The sequence below is a fragment of the Globicephala melas genome, chromosome 2 (genome assembly GCF_963455315.2).
Source record: "Globicephala melas chromosome 2, mGloMel1.2, whole genome shotgun sequence".
Lineage (NCBI taxonomy): Eukaryota > Metazoa > Chordata > Mammalia > Artiodactyla > Delphinidae > Globicephala > Globicephala melas.
Window position 1 is genome coordinate 30,568,071 of NC_083315.2, and position 22,727 is coordinate 30,590,797.

The 22,727-nt window shown below is 38.1% G+C and overlaps 1 protein-coding gene across 6 annotated transcripts in view; it reads left to right on the top strand.

Moving 5' to 3' along the window:
- The window catches only part of TJP1 (tight junction protein 1), a 255,520-nt gene that overhangs the window by 145,595 nt on the left and 87,198 nt on the right, over nucleotides 1–22,727 (top strand). For all 6 annotated transcript variants that reach the window (XM_030878391.2, XM_060293719.1, XM_030878393.2 and 3 more), the window contains one exon: nucleotides 18,914–18,970. In XM_030878391.2, the coding sequence (XP_030734251.1) occupies nucleotides 18,914–18,970 (57 nt within the window). The remainder of the gene's footprint in view (nucleotides 1–18,913; nucleotides 18,971–22,727) is intronic.

Genomic DNA, 22,727 nt, shown 5'->3' on the forward strand with positions numbered 1-22,727 from the left:
ATATCACTATGCTGTACTTGTGGACCATTTTAATGGTGTGGGCAGAAAGCAACAAATAAAATACTGTAAATAAAATGATGATGAGCACCTAGAATCCCTAACAGGCCATTTCTGGATCATAACTTGCTTTCCCCAAAGATTATAAGTATCTTGTCTTCTATATTACTTATTTTCTAGTTTTTCTGTGTAATTTTACCACTTACGCATTCCGTAAACACTGGTTTTGCCTGTGAACTTTACACAAACAGGATCTTCTGGTGTGGACTCTTGTATATGGCTTCTCTTGCTCAGTGTTGTGTCTGTGAGACGATGGACATCGTGGGTGACCAGTTCATTAGCTGTCATTATATTCGTGGGTGAAATTCGTAGTCTTCCATTTTAGGAGGGCTTACTGTCAGATTGGCTTCTGGAAAAAGTAGTTTGAATTAGACTTTTGTGGGTTTTGGGGGAAAAATGTTGTATACTTGTCTGAGGGGCAAGAATTAGATAAGTGTATTGGCTAGGCGTTGGGACACTAACAGCTATGTGAAAAATAGGGAGCTGCTTTTGGTGTTCATATGATGTTTACCTTGAAAAGTCAGTTTTAATTTTGAGGGCTTTTTATGACTGAGATCTTAAAATCCATTATCTTAAAGTGTATTTTCATAGGTATCTATTTACCTGACGCTGATCAGACCAGTGAAAGCCCTGATAGGGAGAAATTTGTGGTTCGGCAAAAACAAGTAAACACAAGTGTACTTTTCAAAGTATAATTGTAAGAAATCTTTCCCAGTGGTGTCATGTAAAGGAACTTTGGAAGATTTATTTACTGTTTTTCTTTTAAAATAAATTTATTTATTTATTTTTGGCTGTGTTGGGTCTTTGTTGCTGCGCGAGTTGTAGCGAGCGGGGGCTACTCTTCATTATGGTGCGGGCTTCTCATTGCGGTGGCTTCTCTTGTTGCGGAGCACGGGCTCTAGGTGCATGGGCTTCAGTAGTTGTGGCTCGTGGGCTCTACAGCGCAGGCTTAGTAGTTGTGCATGGGCTTAGTTGCTCTGAGACATGTGGGATCTTCCCAGACCAGGGCTCGAACCCATGTTCCCTGCATTGGCAGGCAGATTCTTAACCACTGCACCACCAGCAAGTCCCTATTGTTTTTCTTTTTTAAACAGTGATACATGTTGGACTATTTAATTAAACGTATACCAACCCATATTTTGATGCTGTATTTCCTGTAAAGTCAGAAGACTCTGGCCATGGCAAGCAGATTTACATCCTAGTTGTAAATATGAGAAATGTGTATTAATAATAAACAATAGCCTCCTAATACTGAGTGCTGATTCTGTGACGATACTAAGCTAGCTGTTTCATGTGCATTGTCTCATCTGGTCTTAACAATTGTGGTAGGTACTTTTGTGACCTCTGTTTCATAGGTGAGGAATCTGAGGTTAAATTTACTGCTCTGGCTAATGACACACTTGCTTCTAGGCTTTATAGTTCACACATGCGCATGCTTTTACGTTCATGTGCTGTAAGGAGTGTCAAGGAGACGAGTATGGAATGGTGTTAGGTGTTAGGCGAGTCGTGACTCCTGAGAGCAGGAAGAGAGGGTGCTGTGGGGTCAGAGAGCACGAGCTCCTCTGAAGGAGGCCAAGATTGCCCCGCCCCAGCTGATTGTTGCTGGTGGTGAAGACAGCAGGCTGGATCTTCCCGTTTTTTTCCAGAACTGGTTGTAAATCCAGATTTTATGTAAATTACCTTGATTTACTTGTTGGGAGCTGACTTCATTTTTTATACCTTTTTATTGTGAAACGTAACACCTATGTAGAAGAGCAGAAAGCACATGTACATTAATGAATTATCACAAAGTGAACACCCATGTAAACACCACCCAGGTCAAGGAGTAGAATATTGGCAGCTCTTCAGCTTCCTTCATTGCCCTCTACCTGATAACCTTATCCTGCCAGTGAGCCACTGTCCCGACAGTAAGGCCCATGCGTTAGGATCTTCCTGCCAGCACCATTCTTTCCCCAAGACAGCCACTATTCTGACTTTATGTTTTTAAAATTCGTGTGTTGTTGCATCATGAATTCATTCATCTTCATTGCTGTTTAGTATTTTATTGTGTGAATGTACTACAGTTTATTTATTCTACCATTGATGGGCATTTGGGTTGTTTACTACTTTGGGCTATTAATAATGCTTCCACTATTAAGATGAACACTTGTTCATCTCGGTGAACATGTGCACGTTTTTCTCTAAGATGTATTTGGGGACGGAATTGCTGCTGGATTGTTTAGTGTGTCTTCACTTTCAGTAGACGATGTCTTCTGCAAAGAGATGATACCAAGTTACACTTGTCATCATAAGTGAATGAGGGTTTCTGTTGCTCTGCATTTTGACCAATACTTGGTATTAGCAGATACTTTTAGCCCTTTCTGGTTGGTCTTTAGTGAATCTCATTGGAGATTTTAATTTGCATTTTTTGACTAGATGAAGTTGAGCAATTTTGCGTGTTTATGCCCTGTTTGAGTCTATTGTCTATTTTTCTTTGGGATTATCTTATTGATTTGCTTTGTATTTTTTTTTTTTGGATAAAAGCTAGTTGATTATATATATTGTAGGTATATTTTCCAATGTGGTAGTTCTCTTAATGGTCTTTTGATGAATACAAGCTCTTCATTTGAATGTGGTCTGAGTGTAGTGACACAAGAGAAAGGCCAGCAAGGGAATAGAGAGTTTCCAGAGAGGGACCTGCCTGTTGGTAGGCCAGACCCTGCACAGAGAGAGGTCAAGCAATATAAGAACTGAAAAGTTTTATCATTGAATAACCCTAAGTCTTTGTTACTTTATTACGTGAGTTTAGGCTCTGGAATCTGCATCTTGAGTCTACCAGTTAATACTGTGTTGTCATCTGTACAGCTCAGATGATCACAGTACACTCAGGGACCCGTCTCAGGGTGGTTGTACACTCAGCACAGTGCCCAGAACAGGATGAGCTGTTATGTTGGCTGTATCTTTTAATAAAAACATTTTAAGTGAAGCCCACCTTAATATCAGGGAAGAGGTGTATAGGAATTATGGTATTTCTGTGAATGTGCACTCTTAAAACATTTACTTACTTTACATATTTAGGTATGTATGTATGTATTTGATACTGGACAAAGGGTTAGTTGAGTCCCAGACCAGCAAGATGTGTTGTGGTGTCAGAGAAAGTCCTTGAGCTCCCGAGATACTTTTGAAAATTTTATTACGGTAGTATTAAGTAAGAGAGGCACTCTTTTGTCTGACGAATTAGGAAATAGAGACTAAAGACTACTCCTACTCCAGTGTACCTGGTTCAGTTGGGCTACATATCTGGTAGGGTGAATGACCTGACCGATTAGCAGATTCTGTTCAGTTCTTAACTCCTGAGCACCTCATATCTTTCCACTCGTTCCATGGGTACTTTCTACCATTTACATCCCCCCTCCCTCCAAAACAGATATATACACACATACACACATTCTGTTCTTCTCTTTGTACTCCTGTAATAGCCTCCTAAGTAGTATCATACCCCTTCTTGTCCCTTACAGTCTGTCTTTTTGAAACGATCGTCTCAAAATTCAAGTTTGATTAGTACCCCCTCTTTCCCTGTGCCCCAGTACACATGCTCATTCTAAAACTCCTAGGCTTCTTAATTGACTTCAGAAGTAAAAGACCAAAATCCATAATATGATCAGTAAACTGCTACAGGATTATTTGACCCCTACCTACTGCTCTAGCCTCACCTTGCATCTTTTCCCCCCTCTTGGTCTCTGTTCTCAACCTGTGCTGTCCTCATTTTAGTTCCTAGCGGGTACTGAACTTCCTGCCAGGTTTGTCTTTGAGTTCCTCTCACGGCACTCATTCTTTTCTTTGTAGTATTTATTTAAGCCTGTGGTAATATATTCAGTTGTGACATTTTTTGATCATCCATTTCTGTCATTAGACTGTAAGCTCCATGAGAACAAAGGTCATCTTGGTGTGTCCTGTCATCGCAGAGCTTAACAGAGTGTCTAGCTTATAATAAACTCAAGTATTGTTTGAATTAACGTGGAAAGTGCTTTCCTACGCCAGGGCTCTTGCACATGCTGTTTTCTCTACCTGGAAAGCTTCCCCACTTCTGTCCCTCATTCACCCAGCATCTGTGCCAATTTTTTTTTTTTTTTGACAAGTGCTCATCAACTTATTAAAAGTTGATTTCAGCATTTGCAGTGGTGACTTCAGCCCTGACTCCTGGCTCAGTGTTGATGGAGGTAATCTGCTTAACCATCTCAGGACTGTGCAAGTCAGTGAGTCGCTGTGGAGCCTCTTCTGAAAACCATCCCAAGTCTTAGAACCTTCACCACCAGGAATTTTCCTTGTAGCTATTCTCAGAGTCTTGGTATATACATCTGAACTGGTCCTTTCACTTTGAGATGCTTTTCCTTTGTGCCTCTGGTCAAGTCAGTGTTGAGGCTGGTGAAGATGATTGTAATTCCCTGAACTGCCAAGTCTGGTCCCACAGGTCCTTCCCACAGGTCCTTCCCGCATTTTGCTGCGGCTGCAACCGGGCTTCCTGCCCGCCTTGTTCCCCAGCCAGAGCAGGCAGAGCTCTGAGGACCTGTCTTCCTCAGATAGCCATGTCCCAATACTAAACCTCGAGAACCTTGTCCTGAGCCCAGAAGACAGTTCAGAACTCTGCTTTAAGCTCCCTGTGCTTTACCTGTATTTCACTGTACAACAACTTGTACTTATTTGTCTGCTGCTTATTTGATTAAAATCTGACATCCCTCCTGGACCAGAGGCACTGTTTTCACTCTGTTGCTCACTTACTGGTAATAGACCAGGTTACATTCAGCCAAGAAACTCCCAGAAGGTCCTAGTGCATCTCCAGGACCTGCTGCACTTATCTTTCCTGGAAGGGGAGGCAGCTGCTGAGGAACCAGCCCATGGAAACTTTGCATAATGGCCTGGCATCTTGGTCGTAGGATTCTTAGTTTGGGTCTTTTCTAGATTCAGTAATTAACTTGTAGTCCCCTCAATTGCCTTCCTTTTTTTTAAGTGGAAAAAGTTCGAGCCCATACAGAAGTATACGAGGCGTGTAATGAATCCCCATGCTAGCCTCACAGCTCCAGTTGTCAGTTTACGGCCAGTCTTGTTCCATCTATACTTCTACCCATTGTATTCTTTCTCCCCCGTTATTCTGAAGCAAACACCAGACATGTCTTTTCATCTAATATTTGAGTATATATCTCTAAAAGATAAGAACTCTTTTAAAAAAAATAACTATATTACTATTATCACACTTTAAAAACAAATTGTAAATTAAAAAATCCACCATTTAGTCAATGGAGTTTCTAATTATCTTAAGTATCAACTTCTGTTTTCAATATATTTAAGAAAAAACAGGATCCAAATAAAGTCCTCCCATTGTGATTGTTTGGTGTGTCTCCTAAGTCTTTTTTTTTTTTTAAGATTTTTTTTTTTTTTTTTTTTGCGCTACGCGGGCCTCTCACTGTTGTGGCCTCTCCCGTTGTGGAGCACAGGCTCTGGACGCGCAGGCTCAGCGGCCATGGCTCACGGGCCCAGCCGCTCCGCGGCACGTGGGATCCTCCCGGACCAGGGTACGAACCCGTGTCCCCTGCATCAGCAGGCGGACTCTCAACCACTGCACCACCAGGGAAGCCCATCCTAAGTCTTTTAGACTGTAGGATTCTCCCATCTGGCTCTGGCCCTGGCCCTGGCCTCCCCACCCACGGTGCAGTTTTATTGGTGAAGAACAGAATTGTTTGTCCTATGCAATTTCTTGGTCTGGATTTTCCCTGTCATAGTTACAATGTTTCTTGCTCTCTGTACTTCCTGAAAATTGGTGATTAGAGCCAGTGCAGTTCTGTCTAATAGAAATATCATATGAGCCACATACATGATTTAAATTTTGTTAACCACATCAAAAAGTTTAACAGGTGAAAATAATTTTAATATTTTATTTGTGCATATATCCAATATATTATCATTTTAACTCTGACAGCCCTTCTGGGTTTCTCAGTCTTCTCCTGTCTTTTATGACTTGGACACTTTCAGTGAACGCCGGTCAGTTATTTTTTAGAATGTTTCCATTTGGGTTTGTCTGATGTTGTCTCATGATTGGATTGAGGTTATGCATCAGATTAGGAAAGGGTATGTGATATTTATGTTTTATTACTGGTGTGATAACCTTGAACATTTGGTGAGGTACTTACTGTTTTTCCCTTTGTAATTGATAAATATCTTGGGCAAGATACTTTGAGATTGTTTCTCTTCAAACTTTTGCCCACTGGTTATGCTCTTTGATCTTGCCTGCAGCAGTTATTACGATGTTTTTTCCCTAAAATAGTGATCTTGTATTTCTCTCATTTCTTCCACATTCCTTTGTAAGGAAGAGCTGCCTCTTCTTCCTCATGTATCTAGTTATCTGTATGTGTATGTTTTAAACCATGGGTTTATATGGACGCCATGATTCCTATCCAGCACTCTTCATTCTAGCCTTCACTCTTTCTTGTAACTTCTTTCTCTGACAGTGAGAAATCAGCTCATTGTCTACAGTATATTCAGTTATTTGTTTAATCCTCATGTACCTGTCCAGTAGTTAGCAGATTGTTAACCCATCCTATCCTTCTGAGAAACAGATTGACTTAACTCGAGTACAGTGTTTGTGTACAGTTCTTTGTGTCTTTAACATTACAGTATCCAGTCAGAATAGTGTTTTCCACAGTTACTTAGCTGAGTGTTTTTCTACCCATCCTCTTCGCTTGTGGTATTCATTTGTAATAGATAGGTTTATCTGCTACTGTTTGTATTCCATTTTGGTTCCCACCACCTCATCCTGGTTAATTTTAATTATTTATTTGTTATTTTGGGGTATGTGATACGTTACTGTAGTTCAGTGTTGCAAAGAAATATCATTCCTTCCTCAGTCCTACCACCCTCTCCCTTCCACCCCTTTCCTACTTAATCTGTAAGCAATTTCTTTAGTTTCTGGTTTATCATTTCTATATTTCTTTTGCACAAATGAGCAGATACATGTATATAATCTTATATTCCCTTCTTTCCTTCATGAAGGATGGAATACTATTGATATGTGTGCACTTTGCTTTATTCTTTTAAAGGTCTGTCTTTGAAATTGCTCCATGTCGGTTCATAGAGATCTTCCATTTTTCATGACTGCATAGTACTCCGCTCTGTGATGTGCTGTAATTTATTCATCCGTTCTCCCAAGTTTGGTCATACAGGTTGTTCCCAGTATTGTAGTTACAACATTGCTACCATGAATACCTGGTACATATGTATAGTCGCATTTTTGGAGGTTTATCTTCAGGAGAGATTTCCTAAGAGTGGGATCTCTGGGTCAGAAGGTTAGGTACACATTCAGTTTTGTTAGGTATTGCCAGATTTACTTTTTTTTTGCGGTACACGGGCCTCTCACTGTTGTGGCCTCTCCCGTTGCGGAGCACAGGCTCCGGACGTGCAGGCTCAGCAGCCATGGCTCATGGGCCCAGCCACTCCGCGGCATGTGGGATCTTCCTGGACTGGGGCACGAACCTGTGTCCCCTGCATCGGCAGGCGGACTCTCAACCACTGCACCACCAGGGAAGCCCCAGTATTGCCAGATATACCTCCAGAAAGGCAGGATGAATTTGCATTTCCCCTGGAAATATTTGTGAGTGAATATAGCCTCACAGTCTTGCCCTCAGACTGCTTTGGCAGGTGAGAAATGGCATCTTGGTGTTATATGAATTTGCATTTCTCTAATTATGACTGAGTTTGAACATTTTTTCAAATCTTAATATCCTTTTTGTGATGTATTTTTTTCCCCATTTTTCTGCTGAATTTTTTCTGCAGTTTTTGATTTCTTTATGTTTTAGAGATACTGGCTCTCATGGTGTATCTTGCACTTTTCTTAAGACTTTGTTTATGGTGTTTTGTATTTGTGTTTCTTTTTTTGGTCAAGCAGACATTTAAAATTTTTTACATACTTTGTTTTATTTCCATTAGATTTTGAGTTATGCTTAGAAAGTCTTTCCCTACACCAGCATTAAAGAGGAATTCACCCAGGTTTTCTCTAGTACTCGTATGGTTTTGTTTTTTACATTTAGATTCCTAAATTCATTCGAGTTTATTCTTGTGTGTGGTGAGGTATAGATCTAATATATGTTTTTTCCAAATGACAGCCCAGATGTTCTAGCCGCATTTATTAAAAAGTGCATCTTTACCTTAGTAATTTGAGATGTTACCTTTCTCATACACTGATTTTTCCAGTGATTTGAAGGTCTGTTTATGAATTTTCCCATTTTATTCCACTGGTCTATTTGCTCGTGCCCCAGTATCACATTTTTAATTGTAGATGCCTTATAGTATGTCTTAATTAAGAGGCCATACTTGATAGGGCTAGTTCCCCCCTAGTAGTTTTTCTTTTGCAGTGTTTTTTTCAGTTTTACCTGTTATTAAACTTAAAGGGAAACATATTCTTATGTCTGGCTTTTTTTGTTCAACACTGATCAGTGTTCATCCATATTGATTTGTGTAGTTAGAGTTTATTCATTTCATGGCTCTGTAATTTTCCATTGAGTGAATGTTGCATTGTTTTCACTTTTATGATTGGTGGACATCTAGATTGTTTTTGGTTTTTGGCTGTTAAGAATAGTGCTTTTGGGCTTCCCTGGTGGCGCAGTGGTTGAGAGTCCGTCTGCCGATGCAGGGAACACGGGTTCATGCCCCAGTCCGGGAAGATCCCACATGCTGCGGAGCGGCTGGGCCCGTGAGCCATGGCTGCTGAGCCTGTGCGTCCAGAGCCTGTGCTCCGCAACAGGAGAGGCCACAACAGTGAGAGGCCCGCGTACCGCAAAAAAAAAAAAAAAAAAAAGAATAGTGCTTTTGTGAACATTCTTGTAAATATATGTTACATTTCTGTTGATTGATCATACAGTATGCTTATTTTACCCAGCTTTCCAAAGCAGTGATACCAATTTACACTCCTACTAGTGGTGAGGTTTTTTTTCTTTTTATAAATTTATTTATTTATTTATGGCCCTGTCGGATCTTCGTTGCTACTTGTGAGCTTTCTCTAGTTGCAGCGAGCGGGGGCTACTCTTTGTTTCGGTGCATGGGCTTCTCATTGAGGTGGCTTCTCATTGAGGTGGCTTCTCTTTGTTGCGGAGCACGGGCTATGGGTGTGCAGGCTTCAGTAGTTGTGGCACTTGGGCTCAGTAGTTGTGGCGCACGGGCTTAGTTGCTCCGTGGCATCTTCCCGAACCAGGGCTCCAACCCGTGTCCCCTACATTGGCAGGTGGATTCTTAACCACTGCGCCACCAGGGAAGTCCACTAGTGGTGCATTTTGATTAGAGTGTTCATTATTATTTTCTTTTAGCTTATTGTATGGTTGTGTAGTAGCCTTTACTTGTGTTTTTAATTTGTATTGCCCTGTTGAATAAGGAAGTTGTGGACTTTCCCACGTGTTTACTGTCCTCTTGCTTGAAGCGCTTCCTCAAGCCCTCAGCCCATCTTTTCTGTTAGGTGCTTTGTCTTTATTGATTTTCTGGCTGTGAATACTAGATTCGTTAGATAGATATTAGCAGGTTAACTTTAAAAGCCCAGATTTACATGAAAATAAGTGATACTGCTTCTTTGTTTGTATGGAAGAAGTTCTAAGTTTTAATAACCAAACAGCTTGCATTCAGACTGGTATATTTACTTCTTACCGAACCTTGATCTATCGCAACTTCCACCGTAATAGTGAAGTTTTCAGCCTCAAGGTGCCTGGTCTGGGAACCAGGGAGCTGCCTGGTGGAGTGTGCCCAAGTGGGGCTTAGCAGTTGAAACACAGCTTGTTACTTTACCTTAGACATTTTGTGATTTGTTTAAAATAGTTTTAGGGTTGAGGTGAAGTAAGGAGGCTGGTTTTAAAGAAATGTGGCCTGTCGAGTGTACAAATTTGCTGTTTTCCATTGAGTGCTTTGTTAGAGAAGTATCATGGTTTTTCATATATTTTATTATTTAGAAATTGAAAAGACTTCCTAAAACTTTTTAGTTTTTTTTCTTTTTTTTTGAAAATCAGATAGTGATTTAGTAAGGAGGAGGAATAACCAAAGAAACTCCAAAACCAGACGTGTTAACTACCCATTCAGGTTCCTTTAATAGGTTAATTATATTCTTCATTTTAGCAGCTAAAGAAAGAATGTTCTTGATTTTGATAAGAATTTGATGAATTTGCTCATATATGATAGTTCAGAATATGACTTAGATGTTCTACTGCCCAAGGCAAATGTGGTCAAGATGGCATTCTTTTGTACCTAGCAATTTTCAGCTCCTTATTAATCTTGTCATTACCATTCCTTTTTTGTTTCGCTCTGTGAATATTTATTTATTTTTATTTTAACTGTAGTGATTTACAAGATCGTGTTCCAAGTGTACAGCTTCAGATTCTTTTCCATTATAGGTTATTATAAGCTATTGAATATATAGTTCCCTGTACTATACAATAAATCCTTGTTGTTTATCTATTTTATATATAGTGATATATATCTGTTAATCCCTGGATATATACCCAGGAATGGGATTGCAGGATCATATGGTAGCTCTATTTTTAGTTTTTTAAAGAACCTCCATACTGTTTTCCATAGTGGCTGCACCAGTTTTCATTCCCACCAACAACGTACAGGAGTTCCTTTTCTCCACTCCCTCTCCAGCATTTATTATTTGTAGAATTTCTGATGATAGCCATTCGACAGGTTCGTGAGGTGATACCTCATTGTAGTTTCGATTTGCATTTCTCTAATAATTAGTGATGTTGAGCATCCTTTCGTGTGCCTCTTGGCTATCTGTATGTCCTCCTTGGAGAGAGATCTATTTAGGTCTTCTGCCCATTTTTTGATTGGGTTGTTTTTTTGATACTGAGGTTTATGAGCTGTCTGTGTATTTTAGAAATTAAACCCTTATCGGTTACATCATTTGCAAATACATTCTCTTAGTCTGTAAGTTGTCTTTTTGTTTTGTGTTTGGAAAAACTTTTAAATTTTGAGTTAATGTTAGAGAAAAGTTGCAAAAATATTAGAGTTCTCTTATATCTTTCATTCCACTCCCCTTACGTTTTACATGACTGCAACTGTAGAACAGTTATCAAGGATAAGAAATGAACAATGATCCAATAATAAGTAAATTACCCACCACATTTGAATTTTGCTAGTTCTTCCTTTTTCTCTTCCAGGATTCCACTTTGCATTTAGTTGTTACTTCTTTTTGGTGTCTGACTCTGTAACAGATCCTCAGTTTTCCCATTGTCTTTTATAACTTTTTGAAGAGGATTGGTTATTTTTTAGAATGCCCTTCAACTTGGTTTGTCTGATGTTTTTTCATCATTGGAATGAGGTCGTGCATTTTTGGCAAGAATACTACAAAAACCATGTTGTTCATCATCTCAAGGGGTTCATGATATTGATCTGTCTTACTATTGGTAATGTTTACCTTGGTTAAGATGGTATTTCTCCACTGTAAAGTTACTGTGTTTCTGTAATTTATAAATATTTTGGAGGAGATAATTTGGGGCTGTGCTTAACTGTTAGTCCTCAAACATTCACCCACTAGTTTTATCATCTGTGGGTGGATCTTTATCTGGAACAGTTTCTGGAGTTTGGCTGATGGTAATTCTGTTTTCCCATTTCCTTTCACATTTAATTGAAATTCCACTCTAATGAAGAGCTGTCCCTTTCCCATTTATTTGTTTGATTACATCAGTATGGACTCAAGGGTTATTATTCTGTGGGTCAAAGTCTAATATTATTTTGTTGCTCACATTATTCCAGCTTTGGCCTTTAGAAGCTCTTTCAAGCTGGTGTTCTCTTGACAAACCCCCATAATTTTTTGAGCAGTACCTTCATTTCTAGTGCCACATGATATTCCAGGTTCATGCTGCATTTTCCTGACCCAGCCCTGCAACCAACCCCTTCTCTGAGAAATTCTGGTTTGTTTTATTAAAGACTCGTATTTAGAAATTAAGATCTCCAAGCTAGCTGTGCTCATTGCAGTCTTTCTTTCTTCTAGGCTCTCAGCAGACAGAGCTAGGAATCCTGTAGGCATATGCATATCTACAAGACTCTTATTTCTGTATCTATCTGCATGTATATTGAAAACCATGGGTTTATTCTGACCTCAGATTCCGATCTCACATCATAGAGTTCAGTTTAGCCTCCCTCCTTTTCTTATTTATAGTTTTTTTCTCCAGCAATAGAAACCCAGCTCTCATTATCTATTATTTCTTCACTTCTAGTATACGCATAAAACAGTTTAAATTTTTTACCCATTTCTCCCCTCACCCCTGGAGAAAGACTTTTGTATATATGGAGGATAATATATCATGGAACAATACTGCTACACAAAAAGATACACTCAGAAATATCACTTCCTCATCTATGCTACCCCATTTCCTTTCCCCTTTCTACCTGGAAAAAATTTGAAAGGTCTTTTATCCACTTTCAGCCATTAGAAAATGTCAACCTAAAAAGTTTTATTTTTGATAACTGGAAAGCACTAAGTTTTCGAGGGTATCTGTAACTGTCCCTGATGAGAATTTCTCAAGGTTTAATGGTAACTTATTTAAGCTGATATTCTTTTGTAACAGGGAAGAGCTAAATCGGACTCCACGTAGGATCTGTTTCTTGGACTTTAACCTTTGCTTTTTGTTGCCTTTGTTATTATAATCACACATAATGGCCTGCCTCAGGGAACTCTGCCCACCTGTCAGTTGGCTGCAAGAAAAAAGAAACTAACACATCCCCTCAATGGGGCTGGTCATTCCAGGAGATGTTTTGCAAGACTGATGGCCCTTTTACTTTACTTCCTCACTGCTTCTCCTTCTCTGATTCTATAAAAGAAACTGGCATCCAGACCCCGATAAGATGGTTTTTCAGAGACACTAGTCTGCCATCTTCTCGGTCTGCCGGCTTTCCGAATATTCCTTTGCCTCAATACCTCGTCTCCGATTCATTGGCCTGTCATGTGGCGAGCGGAGCGAGCTTGGACTTGGTAACACTTTCACTTTGATCTTAGGACATTGGCAAATATAGCAATTTATCTGTGAAGTTACTTAAGCAAATCTCTAGCTTTGATCAACCAAAAAAATTCTAGGCCCACCTGTGTCCTTCTTCCAGCTCTTAATATTTTCTAATCCTATCCATCTCATCATCTGTCTCCTGAATTGTCAGCCAAGTAGTGAACACACAGTAAAGTATTTGAAAATTTAACTGGTGATGAGAATAGTGGGATGTCAGATGCTCGATTTACTTACTTTCTGTTGAGGCTGTCATCCCACAATTGCTGCAGTGTTACTTTGATCATTATTTTTAGTTCTTATGCTTAGTGAGTTCTTATCCTGTTTGTGAGATTTGTTGAATTCCCTGAGTGTCTCCAAGACCACTCTTCATTTGACTTCAGATTTATCTTTTTTATTCTGTCTTGGACAGGACATCTCCATTTTGAGAGTTTACTTGACAGCCCTTCAGATCAATCCAAATGTATATTTTCCCCACCTTTTAGCACATACACTAGTCTCTTTCTTTGTACTTTATTTGCATAGCAGTGATCACATTTGAAATTAAATGCTTAACTGAAAGGTCAAAGAGGGGCAGGGGTCATTTGTTTTATTCACTAAAACTTAGGTTGTACTTCTTAAGTTCCTGGCTCAACCTTATCTCAGTAGGTAATCTTGCTTTCTATTTTGGATGGAAAGCAAAAAAACAAAAAACAAAACACTTTGGAGGGCAGGAGAATTCAGAAACAATTCAGCATAACAACTTTGCATAGAGAAGAAAAACTCAGAGCCACCAGTGTTACCTCTGTGTTTGCTACTTGATATTCCTAGTGGAGGACCACAAGGCATCAGGAAGGAGCTCAGTGTGCTTTATTTAAGAGATAGTACTGAATAAACTATTTAAAGTATATATTTGATATGTAAGGGTCCAACAATTTAAAAAACATGAAAATTTTATTCTTTTATGGTATCTTCCATTTTTATATTTTGTTTTGGTGTATTCTCTGGACAATAAATGACATTTTTATATTAGTTCCTCACTGGCTGTGCCTTTTCAGGTTCCTTAGGTTCTTCCTTTTTTCCCCTCAGAATATTTGTGGTGCACAGGGTCATCTTAGTCCTTTGGTAATTGGATCTTTTCTCTTGGATTCAATACTACTTTGTTGATTACTCCTAGATCCTTATCTGTGCCAGATCTCCTATATCCACCTGCCTACTGCCTATATCTCTGCTTCAGTATTTCCACAGGCACCTTAAATTAAAGGTGACTAAAACTGAATTTGTAATCTCTTTTTCTGCTGGCTTTTTCACGAAGATGGTCAATTCAGAACCTGTAACAGCCATCTTTAGCTCCTCCCCCTCTTTATTTCCACTTTCTAACTGGTCTCCCTGCCTCAACTCCCTCTTCCACATCACAGCCATCAGAATGAGTCCTGACTATGGAATATGACAGCCTAAAGTTCCTTAGTGTCTTCCCATTGAGTTTACAGTCCTTAGCGTTAGATTTGTTACAAGGCCTGTTGGGATGTACTTCTGCAGCTTCTCTTTTTATTTTACCCTTTCCCTATTCCACAAATGGTACTGTTCAGCCACATCAAAGCCAGCTTTATGTGCAGCATCAACAGCCTTGCTGATACCCTGTTTCTTCTCTGGAAATATCTTTCCCCATTTTCTTTCCTGGTCATCCTTCAAGCTTGAACTCAGATGTTTCTTTCTCGGGGACTCAGTCTCCCATCTTCTCAGCAAGCAGCGTCTTCTCCATCCCCCGTGGCACCTTGTATACACATTTATCTAGTGTTATAAGCCTCTCCTTGAGTCCTTAAGGAGGAAGAAGGACCTATTTTTGACCTCTACAGCACTTAGCATAAATGTCTGGATTGAATAAATGAATGGATTGTTTTTAAAATTACAGCCATAAGGATGGTAAATTTTAACTGGCTATATACTCAGTGAATATTGAGGAGTTAAGATTTTCCTTCATTTGGAGAACACTGGCTTTATTCCGTCTTGGATTTGGTCTTCTCCCAGTTACAGGTTCATCCCTTCTTGTCCGTTCTTGTGTTCTCCTGTCTTTTCCCCACTTGATGTGTAATCAGCCCTAAAGGACAGTGAAACTGCCTAGAATTAGGATCTTAAGTTTTGGCAGGAAGCCCTTCAGAGTTGGTGATCTGAGTAGTGTCTTTGCCAGCTGGAGCTTAGAACAAAGAAACCAAACAAACTCTTGGCACTCTCTGAAATGCAGCTTTTTGCTTTTTCAGAAATTGTGATTCTGGTCAGTTGACACTGACTTAGAAGTGTATGTAGAACTCAGAGTCCAGTGACCACGATTACAGTTCCTCTGGATGCCTACAGTGCTTCACTAATTATTGAATTTGCAGCCTGTTTGGAATTGAAATTACAGTCTAATAGAATTTTGGAGCTGGACAGGACTTTTTACTTGAGATAATGTCATACCATTCCCTAAATGAGGAACACTAAGTTTACTTACCTAGTTAATGGCAGATTTGGGCTGTGATCTTGATATTTCTGGCTTAGTTCATTTTCTGTTTAACAGCATCTTTCATAGTTATAGGGAATGATAGTGCTGTAATCATTCTTAGAGGAGTGACACTTTTTTACTTGCGGTCTCCCCACAAGCCTAAATGTTTTGGGAATGAGACTATTCATTTACCAGAAAATCCTTCTGCCAGTTACGCATTCTGCTTTTTTTTACCAGTAAGAAAAATGACAAGTAAGCAATTTTACAATAAGGATGATGTTTCAAAAATTATTTGAGTAAGTAGTAGATGAACATAATAGAACATTACAAAAGGGCTCACAGTGAAAATGTAAGATTCCCTACCTCCCTGCCCCAATTTCTCTTTCTCCACCCCAGAGGCCACTTGTTTTTTTAGGTATTCTATCAAAGGAAATCCCCTTTCTCCTTTTTCTAAAGTATCAAAATTTTAGCATTAAAATCTAAAGTATCAAATTTCGAAAGTATCACATTTAGTAGTACTAAGAGTTTTTTATATCCATTTTAGCCTTCAGTTTCTGAGTGATTTAATAAGAATCTCCTCTCACCACCTCCCAACATTTTATGTTCACTTTCAAACATAGCAAAGTTGAAAGAATTACAGTGGGTACTTGAATCCCGTCAAGTAAGATTCTACTATTATATTTTACTGTATTTGTATTCTCAGTTCCTTCAGAACTCCTCATAAAGTCTGCCTAGTTATATAAACAGCCATGGATAGAATTTTGCTGCTTTTGCCACTGAAGGAAACCAAAGGCCTGAGAGTGGAGAGAGATGGAATGGTCCATGGTTTAAACTAGTAACACTTTTTTCTCTGTGTGTGTGTTTTAAGTGATTAGGATCATCAAGGCATAACAACTATATTATGGATTCAATTGCTTTAGAGCACAGGTTAAGAGCCTAACTGACCACCCTTTTTGATGTTTCGTTCTCTCGGCTTCTTTCTTGCACATTGGTCTCCCTTCTGATAAATCAAGCTAATAAGGCTGTGTTTGGCTTTAATAGAGAAGGGAGCTATTGTATTACCCATTTGGGGGAAGCCATTGAGTTGGTTGAGTTGTGTACTTTTCTGAAGAAACATTAATTTTGATTGGAATGCTGAGAACAATTGTTTTAGTATTTTTATTTTTCCCCTTATATAAACAAAATAAATTTCTCTTATTGTACTCCTAGAAGCTTGTACATTAAGACCTTATTCTATAAATCCCTTACTAACAGGATACTTTTTTATAATTAACAATAAAACATAAAAGAATCTTAAATATTACTTGATTTTTCCTAAAAGCAAAGTTAAAAATAGATATTTGAAGTTTCAAGTGGGATTTGATGAATGTGGCTTGAAATATTTTGGCAGTTTATTCTGACTGGGAATGGAGAAAGGAAAGCAAAAAAAAAAAAACCTAATGAAAAAATATTACCCATAATCCCTTCACTTTGAGGATGATTTGTGTTAACATTTTGTATATCCTTTTAGCCTTTCTTTTCATATTCACGTTTAAACAAAGGATAACAATATACAAGCCATTTCATAATCTGCTTTTCCTCCCTTCGCATTAAATGAATTTTCTCATTTTGATTCATATTCTTTTACTAAATGGTAAATTGTGTGGCCATTAAAACCATATGGAGGATGATAAATTTTCGTTCCAAAGAATATGTTATGGAGGTCCTCTCTGGTTATCAGATCACTTTCAGTTTGCACTGATAGGAAAGGAATTAAAAGGGTAGTGAAGCAGTGCTGGTGGTTTAAGAAGTAGATCAAGGCAAGACAAGCTTAAAGCCATGCAAGCAGTTCTCATTTTTAATAAGTCAGCTAAGATTGGACAAACTGGCAATTGCAGATATTTTTATCCTGTATATTTTAGTAGGACTCTTGATGTTTAGCAGAATTACTCATATCATCACTGTGTCACATTGATGGAGGTATATTTTAAAATACATAAATGCTGGTCAATTTTTTTAAAAAACAAAACAGCTTTGTTTCCAGCAGAGGTCTCATTAAAAGGAGGTTTTGCTGCACTTGACTGAAAGATTGAAACAAAACGCTGGTTGACAGTTCTTATCTATGGGAGTGAACAGAGGGATCCTTTCTCTCCCTCTCTTATTCATCTGGCAGGAAAGTTAATCTAGTTGCTTTGTATTTAGGGAAGCAGGCTTTCTTTATAGGGATTCCTTTTCTAAAGTGGCATTAATGTTCGATTAAAGTTGCTGTGGGAAAGGAGAAATGGGTCCAGGGCCCCTTGGTGGACATGTTCTCATGATGGTAGTGACAGCAGTGCAGTAGAAAACAAACCTTATTTGTGGAATAGACATTGATAAGGCTGGGTGACAAGTGATGTCCTGGAAGCATCGTGCTCAGCATTCTCACTTCTACCTTACCTTGTGATACCTCTGAAAAAGACTTTAAACAAATTGTAGATATATATGTTCAGGAACCCCAATTACAGAAAATGGTAACATTAAAAGAGATTGAATTACTTTAAGCCTGCAAGAGCAATTAACCCAATTTATAAGAAATTTACTTTGAATTCTTTAGTGTCTATCTGTTAGATAGTGATTTATTTCTCTCTTCAGTAAAAAGTTCTTGACAGGAGAAGAACCTGAACTACACTGACATTTGAGCACCTCTATTGGAGCTTGCATCACTTTTATTTTAAGGCAGTTCTTTGGGGCAGGGAGTTTGGAATTGTTTATTTGTTTTTCCTTTTTGTTTCTTTTGTGTGTGGCATGGGCATGTGTGCATGATACGTATGTTAGAAAAGCCTTTTTTTTCCCTTCAGGGTTATAAACAAAGCTTGAAGATAATTCTGTAGTAAAATTGAAACTAGGTAGAGCAGTAATGTTTTAACTGATACTGAAGCAGCCATTGACCAAACCTATCAAATGGTCTTATCTGTTTTCCTGTGATACGTGTATTTATAATTACTGAGTTCAGAGGTATTTGACGTTTCCTTCCTTTGCACAACATTAAGGAATACTTTTAAATGTTTTATGTGTTGTTCGTTAGATATTTTAAAATACTATTCCAACTTCTGTTCATTTCTATCTGATGTTAAGTATAAAGTTGCAGAATTAGCTTGAACACTGATTTCAGCTGGCATGAAATGAATATAGAGTGGCATCTGTCCAAATTAAGTTAAAAACAAAGGAAGTTCCTGTGTGTAATTTCCTGTCTCTTACAACAAAAACAAAAGCAAGCAAAAAACCTTCAATAATTATTAAGCTCTTTTTAGAGTATCTAATATTGAAAGTATGAATTTTGTTTTTTTACTGTGCTAAATTGTTTGCTGGCTGTTCTCATTCACTTTATTAGACATTTTCTTAAAAGATAATTATTGTTTTTCTTTTTCTTTATCAGAACACAGCAATGGAGGAAACAGCTATATGGGAACAACACACGGTGACACTTCACAGGGTGAGTTCTGCTGAAGTAAATAATCTGTGTGTAGGTCAGGATACTGGCAGCTTTTGAAAACAATAGAGGAAAGCCAGATGTCAGGAAGCCAGAAGAAAGGGGAAGAACTTTTCTATATTCCTTTGTTTAAAATTAGAGTTGCAATAAATTCTTTATTAAGGTCAAAAGTGAACATGATTACTTTTTCATATATCCTTTTGGTTGTTATTTGTATATTGCTGTTTTTAATCATGACTTAAGAAATTAAGTGGTTTATTTTTAAAAATTTGATCAGATAAAAGTCACCGTATTTTCGTGTAAACTGTTTCAGCTTTTCTGAGTAATATGTATGTATTGTAGGCTTGGGGTTTAAAATTGAACAGGGTCATGCGAGTAATAAAATCTTAAAAGATACTCCTTGATTTGAAACATGCAGAGCCAAGCTCTTGCTTAAGCAATTGCAGATGGGCAGAGAGCAAATCGCAGTGAGCTGGGTAAGAGTGAGAGCTTTTTTGGACTTCCCTGGCGATCCAGTGGTTAAGACTCCGCGCTTCCAATGCAGGGGGGAGTGGGTTTGATCCCTGGTTGGGAAACTAAGATCCCGCATGCCACATGGCACTAGAAATAGATGGAAAATTCTGGAATAAGAATTAAATAAATAATAGCTTTAAAAAAAAAAAAAAGAGCTTTGTCTGAAATGAGACTGCCCTGAATTTGAATCCTACTGCTGCCTGCTTCCTTTTAGAAATGAGCAAGTGACCAAACGGCCTTTAAAGCATTGGTTTTCAGTGTTAAAAATGGGGCTTATGCCACCTCATGCTTGACATAAAGTAGTGCCTCCCATAAATCTCTCCTATCCTCCCTTTGAAGAGAGCTGAATCTACTGATTACCCTTCTCCTTAGAGAATGTACAGAAAGAGATTAGAGAATATTTAAATATTTTACACTTACTATTTCTACCAGCTATATCCATTACTAGGAAAATGGAAAGGGGGAAAACCATGTTCCTGAACCACCCTGCACCTGACTGTCTCGTGAATCTTTGAATCTACACATAATAGACAGTGGGTAAATTAATTATTAAAAAACAGCGATTTCAGATAAGACTTTTTTGTGTCTCCCTAAATGGTGAAAGAAATCATTAATAATACTAACCTTAACTTTTAATTTATAAAGCTAAGGTATGGCTTGAATTTATTTGAAATGTGCTGATAGCATATTTAAATCAGATTAAACATATGCCATCGTACCTTATAAATGTTTAATTGGCTGGTTTTTATAGAATAATTTGGTGTTTTACCACATTACATTTATTTTCTTAATACCTTTATTATTTTTATTGGTATAATTTACACACAGTAAGATTCATCCTTAGTGTACAGTTCTGAGTTTGACAAACGCATTTAGTCATGTAAGTCATATAACCACCACTACAGACAATATAGAACAATTCCATCGCCCTGAAATTTTCCCTTCTGCCATTTGTAGTCAACCCCGTCCGCTTACCCTGAGCACTGAGTAACCACTGATGTGTTTTCTGTTCCTATGTGCCTGCTTTTTCTCTCATGTAGGTGAACTCATACAATACATAGCCTTTTGAGACTGGTTTCTTACACTTAGCCTAATGCACTTGAGATTTCTCCGTGATGTACTTATATCAGTAGTTCTTATGGCTGAATAGTATTCCGTTGTATGAATGTAGAATAATTTGCTTATTCATTCTCCAGTCTTGGTACCCTGGGGTGGTTTCCAGTTTTTGGTGATTGTGAATAAATCTCTAGTGTACAGGTTTTTGAATGAACATAGCTTTTCATTTCTCTTGGGTAAATTCCTAGGAATGGAATTGTTCTTAGTTTGTAGTTCTCTAAAGACTAATGATTTTGAATATCTGTTTATGCGCTTATTTGTCATCCATTATTTTCTTTGGTAAAATGTGTCCAAATCTTTTACCCATTTTTAATTAGGTTTTTTGTTTTCTTATATTGACCTTAAAAATGGGTTTACTTGGGATCAACAAAGAATTGCAATTCAGAGTCTGCAGCTACTGCAAGACACAGTGCAAGACCCCAGCAAAAATAGAACTCTTTTATAGAGGGGAAAAGGAAGTTGGGAGGGCTGTAGTAAACAGAGTCCATTGGAGGAATTGAGAGTCCAGAGTGTAGTGGTTTTTCATTGGCTGAATTGTGACAGTCTGTCATTGGCTGAGTTCTTGGCAGGCAAGAAGAGGAAGTCTTTCTTCTTGCTAGGCTCTGCTAACAGCACAGTGCATGAGTGCTCCCTCTTCTGGCCTCCCAACTCTATTTTTTTTTTCTTCACTTTTCTTTTTTTTTGCAGTTCGCGGGCCTCACTTTTCTTTTTTTTGCGGTTGCGGAGCACAGGCTCCGGACGCGCAGGCTCAGGGGCCGTGGCTCACGGGCCCAGCTGCTCCACGGCATGTGGGATCCTCCCGGACTGGGACACGAACCTGCGTCCCCCACATCGGCAGGCGGACTCAACCACTGCGCCACCAGGGAAGCCCCCAACTCTATTTTAATTGAGGTTTCTGTTTATTAATTTTTATACTTACTGTTTTTTTAAACTGTGGTAAAATACACATAACAAAATTTGCCATCTGTCCAGTTCCTTTGTCCATTTTTAAATTGGGTTTATCTGTTGAATTGTAGGAGTTTTTATATATTTTGGTCATTAACCCCTTATCAGATAATATGACTCATAAATGTTTTTTTTCCCATTCCATGGATTACCTTTGTACTCTGTTAATTGTGTCCCTTGTTGCACAGAAGTTGTTACTGAGTTTTGAGAGTCTTGAATATCTTCTGGATACAAGTTCTTTAATAGGTATTGTTTTGCAAATATTTTTCCCAGTCTGTGGCTTGCCTTTTTCCTTCTCTTAACAGTGTCTTTTGCAGAGTATAAGTTTCAAATTTTGATAAAGTCGTTTTTGCTTTTATTGATTTTGCTTTTGGTTTTGTATCTGAGAAGTCTGCCAAACCTAAGGTCCCAAATATCTTTCCTGTTGTTTTCTTCTGGAAGGTTTTGTTTTGTTTTTGTTTTGTTTTAATTAAAATTTGTATGTATTAAGATTTCTTTTTAGGGGATTTTTTTTTAATACGGATGTCCAATTTTTTGAACAACCATTTATGAAAAGGTTGTCCTTTCTTCATTTAATTGCTTTCTCCCTTTGTCAAAAATCAGTGACCATATGTGTGTCGGCCTTTCCCTAGTCTCTTCTATTGATCGGTGTGTCTGTCCTTTGCCAGTTACTTCTGCCTTGATTATTGTAGCTTTATATTAAGTTGGAAATCAGGTAGTGTGAATCCTCCAAACTTACTATTATTATTTTTAATTATTTTGACTAGTTCCTTTGTCTCTGTATATAAACTTTAGAATAAGTTTGTCAAATTAAAAAAAATCTGCCAGGATTTTTCATTGGGATTGCATTGAATCTACAGATTAATTTGGGGAGAATTGACACTTTAACGGTATTGAGTATTCCAAACTGAATGTGATGTATCTCTTCATTACGGTTTTGTAGTTTTCGGCATACAGATTCTACACATGTTTTGTTAGATTTCTACTCAGGTATATTTTTTATGTTTCCTCATGCTATTGTAAACGGTATTTTTTTAAATTTCAGTTTTTGATTGTCTATTAATATGTAGAAATACAATTGATTTTTGTTTTTTTTTAAATAGTGAACTTTAAGTTTTCTAGGAACTCCTTTGGTAGATTCTTTGGCCTTTTTCTATGCAGTCATCTCATCTGTGAAGAGAGGCAG